General features: G+C 47.6%; 1 protein-coding gene across 4 annotated transcripts in view; it reads right to left on the bottom strand.

The window, feature by feature from the left end:
• The window catches only part of KDM4A (lysine demethylase 4A), a 70,127-nt gene that overhangs the window by 21,482 nt on the left and 39,681 nt on the right, over nucleotides 1-8,964 (bottom strand). For all 4 annotated transcript variants that reach the window (XM_027773910.1, XM_006153758.3, XM_027773911.1 and 1 more), the window contains one exon: nucleotides 3,884-4,004. In XM_027773910.1, coding sequence (XP_027629711.1) covers nucleotides 3,884-4,004 — 121 coding nt within the window. The remainder of the gene's footprint in view (nucleotides 1-3,883; nucleotides 4,005-8,964) is intronic.

Raw genomic sequence — 8,964 nt, 5'->3', positions numbered from 1 at the left:
CGGGAGTTGAGAACTATTTTCACACTTTTAAGGATTGGAGAGAGGAAGAGAGCGGTGCCCACAGAGACCAATGGGGACTATAAGATACTGATAGTTACGTCCCTGGGCTACTCCACAAATTCCTGTGTCACAGGTACTCCGGTCGGCACGACAGACTCATCTGACTCCCCGTGGGGTCCGTCTTCCCAGAAGGGGACACACCGTTGAATGGGAAACGAGAAACGAGTGCTCACGACACCAAGATTTAAGTGATGAAGGTATACCTTCTAGTTACGCCTAAATCAGGGCTTAGGGAGCATGGTCCACCAGCTCCCCGCAGAAACAAGATCAAGGAAGAGAAGTCCCATAATAATTCTAAAGGTTCAGAGTGAATGAGGACAATCTTTGGTAGAAATAGAAGCAAATACCAAAATAAACCATCTCTGCTATTCAGAGTGTTTCTCCAGATGCTCCCCGAGTGAGGGAGGCCTGAGAAGCTGCAACCGCTTCGTCCTTCTCTGGCAAGGGCAGCCAAAGTAAGCCCGGTGGACGCAGCACTGGACAGGGGACTGGCCCCGAGCCAGCCCAGCACAGGGCACCTCGTGCAACCACTACAGCTAGCCACGCGTGAGCAGCTGTAATCCCAGCCACAACCCAGCCAATGATCTTGCCTCTTCTCAGACCCAAGAGGCCCTGATTTCTATGCAAAGTCGCCCAAGGGAAGTTCTAGTACAGATCTGCACCAGGTGCCCATTTGCTCATTCCTGGCAACTCTGATTCAGTGCAGATAAAACGTGTCCTACTCCCACACTGGTCACCTTAATCTAAAGAGATCTGGCAGCTGCCACTGTGTGTGGCCTTAGCAAAGGTTACTGAGCATAAGCAGGCCAATGGGGACAATTAAAATCACCCTCTAAAAGCCTCAACATTTGGTTCCATCGGGAGCCATGTTGCCCAAAACCCAACCACAGATATCTTCCTTTACTCTGGCTAAAACAAGACTAACCAAGATAGGATGGAAGGAACAGAAACAGACAGGCTCATGATCACAGCTAAAAAATTAACACACTGACATCTGTTCTACTTACGAAGCCAAAAGTGGCCAAAAAAAAGTTATCATTCTACTTGTGAATATTGAATGATGAGGGAAAATATTCACTATGTTAAGTAAAATAGTAGGAATCAAAATTTTACAGTTTACATATGTAAAACTTCACTGAGCTGCACAGTTATGTGCGTGGATTTCAGCCTGGCTGTGACAGTGCAGCAGTTAACACAACTGTGCGATCCTGCAGGTTACACTGGAGATCGGGGTTCGGGTCCTGGGTCAGGGGAGAGAGAGAGGGATGAAACTTGCTGAGGGTGCCTGTGTGTGTGACTCTCTCATACGAGAAAGGAAGAAAGAATATTTTTAAAAAGTGGTATGCATTTCGGAACCAGCAGTTACTGTAATGGCTATGTCGCTGGACTCCCATGTAGTCGATCGCGGTTCAAGTCCCAGACCCAGTGGCTTAGATTCACGCCAGGTGCGAGTGCATGCATGCCCAAGATCCCAAGAGGAGAATGGAGGAGAAGGAACTGTGGTGTGTCCATCCCCCCTGGGGGGGGGATTTCTCATTTTCTGTCTGTCTGTCTGGCGAGCACACACCCCCTATAGCAAAAACCTCTCAAAAAAAAAAACAAAAAAAAAACAAAAAACCGTGGTATGCATTTCATTGAGTATGTTACACCTCAATGGAAAAGGTTTTTATAAAAAGTGGAGGCACAGGGAGCAGGAGGTGGCATGGAGGTTAAGGTGGCCAGCTGGATCCCACATGGCCGACTACACGGTTCAAGTCCTGAGCTGGCAGCTTGTAAATCACACTAGTGGGGCTGGCAGGTGGCATGGTGGTTAAGGCACTGGACTCCCATGTGACAGACATGGTGGCTTATATTCTCGCTTTCTCTCTGTGTCTGTCTCTGGTCAAATTTAAAAATAATAATAAATAAAATTTAAAAAGAAAATCACACCACCTGTGTATGTGTGTGCATTCCCCAAATCCAAGAGGACACTAGAGAAAGGACTGCAGTGGGGCCAGATGCCTGGGAGGATGCGGGTGTGTATGATTTTTCATTTTCCTTCTCTCTCTCTTGTGAGTGCACGAGCCCCATAACAAAAACTTAAAAAAAAAAAAAAAATTGGTTCCTATTAATTACCTCTGAATGGTAGATATCTGGGTATTTTCTATTTCTCTTTATTACTTTCTATACAGTTAATTTTGCTTTAAAGCCTTAGGGAGAGGGACTGTGGGTCAGCTAGTTAGCTAGATCACTGCAGCTCCTGGCTGGACAGGAAGAACACTGGACAGCCTAGGACCTGACGTAAGGTCTGGGTGCACTTCTGACTACAGCAATGTTCCTGTCCCAGCTTATCGCCATCTTTCTATAAAGGCAAACAGCAGACGAGGCACTGATGTCAGATCAGAAAGGAGAGGGCAGGGTAGCTCAGGGCCCGGCATTAGTCAAGAGAATACCAAGGCCTGTGGGCACTGGGAGCCCACTGCTGACCCGGCCACTCCCTGAGCTTCACGCCTCATTTCTCAGTTCTTACATACTTCCCCACTTCTGTCTCCTTCAGAGGTCTCCTTCCTTCCTCTGCCCACCTAAACCCAGTCTCTGCTCACGCCCCTCTGTGCCCTCTCCATGAGTGACCTCATTTATGCTAATGGTGATACCAAATACCAGGTCTGTGCCAAGCCCCAAGTCCACATCCTCCAGACACAAACTCAGGTTTCCAAAACCCTACCAACTCTGCAAACCAGAGAAGCTCATCCTCCTCCCTCATCTAGCAGCTCCACAGTCAGTCACCAAACCAGATGCCTTGACCTAAATGTTTCCATTCCTCCATTCCCTTCTCCCACCTACCTTCTCCCTTCCCCCAGCACCATCCTAATTCAGACCACTATGCCTCCCAGAGACCATCACAAAAGTCCATCCGGGCCTTTCAGAGCCATCCTCAAGATGTCACTACTGGGAGCCATCTTTCTAATGTCAATCTGACCACGTCATTCCTCTGCTTAAAAACACTTCGATCCCGCCTCACTCGGCCCCTCCTCTCCCACTCCACCAACCACTCCCTGGCCTTCCCTTTAACTCCAGCCACACTGAGCTGAGTGGTTCCTCTCAATGCTCCTACTGGTTCTTTCCGCCACAGTCACTCTGCTGTCCTCTGCCTGAATTGACATCTCTCTCTTTTTACAATTTGTCAGAGGGCATGAGTGCTCACTGGAGAGAAACAGAGAGGGTGGTGCAGAATTTCCCAATGACAGGATCCTGAAAGCATCCCCCAGGGGTCTGTCTTGCCACAATCTCTTCTCCTCCACTTCTCCCTATTAGGACTCTTGAGTAGACATAAGTGCCCTGCATGCTTCTCAAGCCTCCAGGTCCGGGACTTGAACACAGTTGGCCACACTGTATCCAACTGCCCTAACTGCCAGGCCATCAGCTGGCCCCTCTCTTCTTTCTTTAGACCTGACTGCCTGTTAGTTTGCCCTACTACCCTGTGAGTGTTTTGAGAGCACAGACGTATCTTAGTAATCTCTGATCTACATATCCAGCACAGGCCCTGGCCTCACTGACAGAACTTGCTACTCTGAAAAGCCAGCGTTGTATCTCCTAGGACAAGAAAGGAAAGACTCTGCAGGCAATTATCCCGTATTAGGTACGTTTCAAGATATTCAAACGTGTAATGAAATCTGATGAGTCAATCAGATATAAAAGGAAATCATGTCTTCCTTACAGAGTATCTGGGAGAACAGCCAAGACGCAGGCCCACCTTATCCCTCGGCCTGGCTTCTGATGTCCTGTTACTGCGAGTCCTAACAGGGAGCTGCTGTCCTCTCGGTGCAGAGGAAACGGCACTTACCATCGTCGCTGACGCAGTCCTGTAGCACGAGCGGGTGATGGCGGGGCAGCTTGCTCAAGGGCTGGCGGCGACCCTTGGCCTTCTTAGTCTCCTCCAGGGGGAACATGTACTCGTCGGCAACCTGGGCAACCAGAAAACACCAGACCGGTTTTGCTCAACTCGAGACACAGCAAAATCAGTTTTATAATGAGAGCCCAGGGAAAGTGAGGAACACAAAGAAATGAGAAATTTAAGACCAAACACTGAAGATACCTGTTACAAGTAAAAAAAGAAAACCGCTCCAGCTCTGAAGGCGAGCCGGCCTTCCTGCTCCCTGCCATGAGACACACCTGAGCGCCCAGAGGGGCCCAGCCACCCATTTCATGGGACCGCGAGGTCAGCAGCATCTCCTACAGCTTGCAGGCAGGTAAGCCATCTTGGTTTGAAACTCTAAGAAACATGCAAAGGGGTGAGAGGCACTGATCCATTAAAAGTAAAACAGGCTGGGCCCAGCCACAGTGTCGCATGCAGTAGGGGGACACTGCTGTGCGATGCTGGGAGCCCTGCGGGAAGGCTCTGGAGTCACAGCCCAGGTCAACTGGAACGTGCCAGGCACACCTGCAATCCTGGCTGGCTGCAGGGCTGGGGGGAGGACCAGAGCCCCAGCAACTGGCCACGCATGCCTGTCTCCGTATCTGCTTGTCTGTCTCTCTCTCTCATATGAAAGAAAGAAACTTGGAAGGAAAAAAAAATTAAATGGGCTGGCTTTTTTTTTATACACTAATGAAAGAAAGAAACTTGGAAGGAAAAAAAAAAATTAAATGGGCTGGCTTTTTTTTATACCATCTTGAGACCTGGGCTCAAGCTGGTAAATTTTTAGTTAAGTTTCCTCTTCTTCAGGGAAAACCACCAGCCAGGACAGAGAGTGCATCTAAACCTCTGGCCTAGCTACAAAGGGAAAGGGAAAGGTTGACTTAACACTGCATTTACATAATGGCGAAGCAAATGTAATTAGGTTTAAGATCTACAGGATTGACTCAGTAATACTATGTAAGAGTTTCTTTCTAATCAACATGCTTAAAACTTGGTTATACTGACATTAGGCAATGCGAGGTTAGCAAATCCCATTAAGTGAGGAAATGAGGCCTGGAAGAGGGTCACTTTGCAACGGTGACAAAAACTAATGTCTTAGACTGCTGCAGAGGAGTGGCAACACCGCAGTGCCACTTCAGAGGAGCCCTGGGCCTACGGACTCAGTATCTAACCCGACGGAACCCCAGAACATTAGGACTAAACTTAGGATGCCAAGAAAACACAAAATCCAAGCAGGCCACATCTAGGCAGAATAGAACCTGCTCTTCTGAACATAAATGTTATCAACAAACTTCAGTGTCCATCTGCCCATTCTTCGACACTCACTCACAGAGCACCTGCCATGTACAAAGGCCTGCCCAGAGAGACGGTGTGGACAAACAGACGTGATCCGTACACACACATGTGAGTGATGCTGACAGCAGTGTGGAGGAAAGAGGACGTTAACAGCCTTTTAGAACTGACATCCATGAAGACAGGTGTCATTACTAGATCCTAGGACTTTTTTATTGAGAGATTTTTGCTTTCGGCCCATAAGCTCGCTAAGAGACAGAGAGAAAAATTAGAAATTGCCCCCCGCCCCCAGGGTGGACGATTTTGACACAATCCCTTCTCCATTCTCCTCTTGGGATTTTAGGCGCTCACGTACACACACCCGGTGTGAGTTCCAAGCTGCTGGGTCTGGGACTCGAATGGCAGTTGGCACCTTAACCACTACACCACCTGCTGGGCCCAGACTCCTAAGACTTTTAATCAGACCTGAAGTATGATGACGGCCTACACCAGATGTGTCTTGAAGCCCCTCGAGAGCCTCCACTAGAATGAACAGGACTCTAGGCCCAACTCCTTTCCAACAGGAACAGCTCTCCATTGACTTTTCGCTTTTTTCTAATCGCTAGAGGGTATGAGTGTTTGCCAGAGTGAGGGAGTGAGAGAAAGCACCCCCAATGGGCCGTGGTCACGATGCAACCCTTTTCCATCCTTTCTCCACCCTTTGGCCATAAATGGATACACACCTCCCTGGCATGTTTTTCAAGCCACCAGGGCCATGACTCAAACCACAGGTGGCCACGTGGAATCCTACTACCTATGCACAGTGCAAGACGGCTGACCCTGATTCACATTAAAAAAAAAAAAAAAAAAAAACAGGTAAAAGAATCACTTAAAGAAAGCGATTCTTTGGCTAAACAAACTGGAAAATCAAGACCTGCCAAACTTTCTTGATCCTTTTATCATGTAACAAAATGTTTATACTAACAGATGTTTATACTTACTAATAATATAGTAATTATATACGTCAATGCCTTATACAAATTTTTAAAAATACACTGTAAAATAAGAGGAAAATAAAGTTTATCTTATTCCTGTACCCCAATCATCTTCTTGCACTCCCCTCTCTGAAGATACCTAGATAATAGGGCCTCTGCCTGGAATACCCAGGGGAGCAACAGGCGATTCAGAATGGGGCTCCAGGAAAGAGGGCAGAGTGAGAGCTGTAAATATGGGAATCCTTAGCATCCAATTCAAATTGTGGGAACGGATGAAATTATCAGTGGAAGATAAACTGAATGAAAAGCAAGTCTTCCAGGAGTGGGAAGAAGGAAGGAAGAGAAAATAGGAGACTGAAAAGCAGACAGGTGGGAGGAATACCAGCAGGCCACGGAGGAGACGTCTGAAGGACAGGAGAGTCCCGTGTCGGAATACAGAAGCACCCCCAAGGGACGCGCCCAAGGGCTGAGCCATGGGAAGGCACTGGGCCTTTACCGAGGCAAGTTCTAGCAGACAGACGGGAACCAAGGAGTGAATACATCAGAGAGTAATTCTGAGATCAAGGGAAGGAATGAGGTCATAGTTTGGGATGGACGACCTCCACCAGATGTTCTTTAGAAACTACGAGTTAGGATTTTACAAGCAGAGGGAAGAAGCTAGTGAAAAAAGTTACATGCGGTAGACGGAAGGGCCCCCTAAAGATGTCCACATTCTAATCCCTGTGAATATGTTACACTAACATGACAAGAGAATTAACGTTGCTAATGAGATGACCTAAATAGGGAGATTCTGGGGCCAGCAGGTGGTGTGGTGGTTAAGGCACTGGACTCTTACAAAGCTAACTGCAGTAGGAGTCCCAGACCCGGTGGTTTGAAAATGACACAGGACACATATACGTGCATGCCCAAAACCCCAAGAGGAAAATGGGGAAGAGACTGTAGTGTGGCCATCTCCCTGGGGGGTGACTTCCCACTTTCCCTCTCTCTGTCTTCCTCTGGTGAGTACAAGTAACCTATTGGGAAAACCTAAAAAAATAAATCATTAAAAAGGGAGACTCTCCAAATTATTACGGATTAGATTATCCCAGTGTAATCACAGTGGTGCTTGACAACAGAAGCGCGAGAAAGACTTGGCTGGATGACGATGCCGTTGAAGACGGAGGTAGAGAGCCACGAGGAACCAAGGAATGTGGGTGACCTGTACCAGCTGGAAAAGGCACAGACATGGACCGTCCCCCTAGAGCCTCTTGTTGACATCTTCACTGGAGCACAGTGAGGTACGTTTCAGACCTCTATACTAAAAAACTGAATACGCTTGTGCTGTTTTGAGAATTATTTTATTTAACTGATTTATGATTATTATTTGTTTTAATTCGAACTTTGTGCTGTTTTAAGCCTCTAAGTTTATGGTACCTTGTTATAAAACTACTATAGGGTGGAAGGTAGACTTGTTTAAAAATTTTTGTCAGAGAGAGGGTGCTCCCTGGAAAAAGACAGAGAGGGAAAGCACCCACCATGGGGCACAGTCACACTGCCATCCTTCCTCCATCTCTCCCTCCCCTCAGGATTCTGGGTATGTACACATGCCTGGTGTGTTTTTTAAGCTGCTGGGGCCAACACACAAACCATGCAGTCAGCCATGAGAGATCTAGTCACTTAACCACCAGGCCACGGGCTGGCCCTAGGGACCACTTTATAGATCCCAAGTACTGGAGGAGGCCATAAGGGTCAAGATCAAAAGTACTAGAAGGTAGGTTTGAAGAATGAGGACACCTGGAGGCCAGTAGGTGGCATGGTGGTTAAGGGCACTGGACTCCCACATGGCCAACCACGGTTCAAGTCCCAGACCTGGTGGCTTGCTTTCTCAATTTCATTCTCTCTCTCTCTCTCTGATCAAATTAGAAAATAATAAATATAATTAAGTAAAATAATTATTTAAGGGACCAGCAGTTAGCATAATGGCTATGTCGCTGGACTCCCATGTAGTCCACCGCAGTTCGAGTCCCGGACCTAGTGGCTTAAACTCATGCCGGGCACGTGTGCGTGCGTGTCCAGGATCCTGGGAGGAGAAGGGATTGCAGTGTGGCCATCTCCCCTGGGTGGTGATTTCTTGCTTTCTGTCTCTTTGTCTCTGTCTTCCTGGTGAGTGCACACCCCCTATAGCAAAAACCTCTCCAAAAAAAAAAATTTTAAAGAAAAACGAGGACACCTGTAACCAAGTACTCAGAATGCCTCCTATTTAACTAGTCCGTGCTCCCTATACCATGCCGGTGCTTTGGCAATGCAGAGATGAAGGTGACATGACTTCCAACCTGAGAAGCTTACAGCCCAGCCAGAGAGAGAATGGTGTCCACGTCGGAAACCTATGCCCTCTCCACTGCTATCACGCTACCTGACCAAAGTGCTCGGTCTATTTAAAATATCTGGATATTTTTCACATTTTCTCCCCCCCCCCTTTTTTTTTTGAGAGATTTTTGCTCTAGGGTGCATGCACTTACTGGAGAGATGAGAGACAGACAGAGAGATAGAAAGCAAGAAATCACTCCCTGGGGGCATGACCACACCACAGTCCATCCTCCTCCAGTCTCCTCTTGGGACTTTGAGCACTCATGCACATGCACCCAACATGAGTTTCAAGCTGTCGGGTCCAGGACTTGAACTGTGGTCAACTACATGGTGGCCCAGTGATGGAACCACAACGCCATCTGCTGGGTTCCTCACATTTTCTAATCTCGTGGCTAA

Source organism: Tupaia chinensis, unplaced genomic scaffold (genome assembly GCF_000334495.1).
Source record: "Tupaia chinensis unplaced genomic scaffold, TupChi_1.0 Scaffold000387_1, whole genome shotgun sequence".
Classification (NCBI taxonomy): Eukaryota; Metazoa; Chordata; class Mammalia; order Scandentia; family Tupaiidae; genus Tupaia; species Tupaia belangeri.
This window is presented reverse-complemented; position numbering and strand designations above follow the sequence as displayed.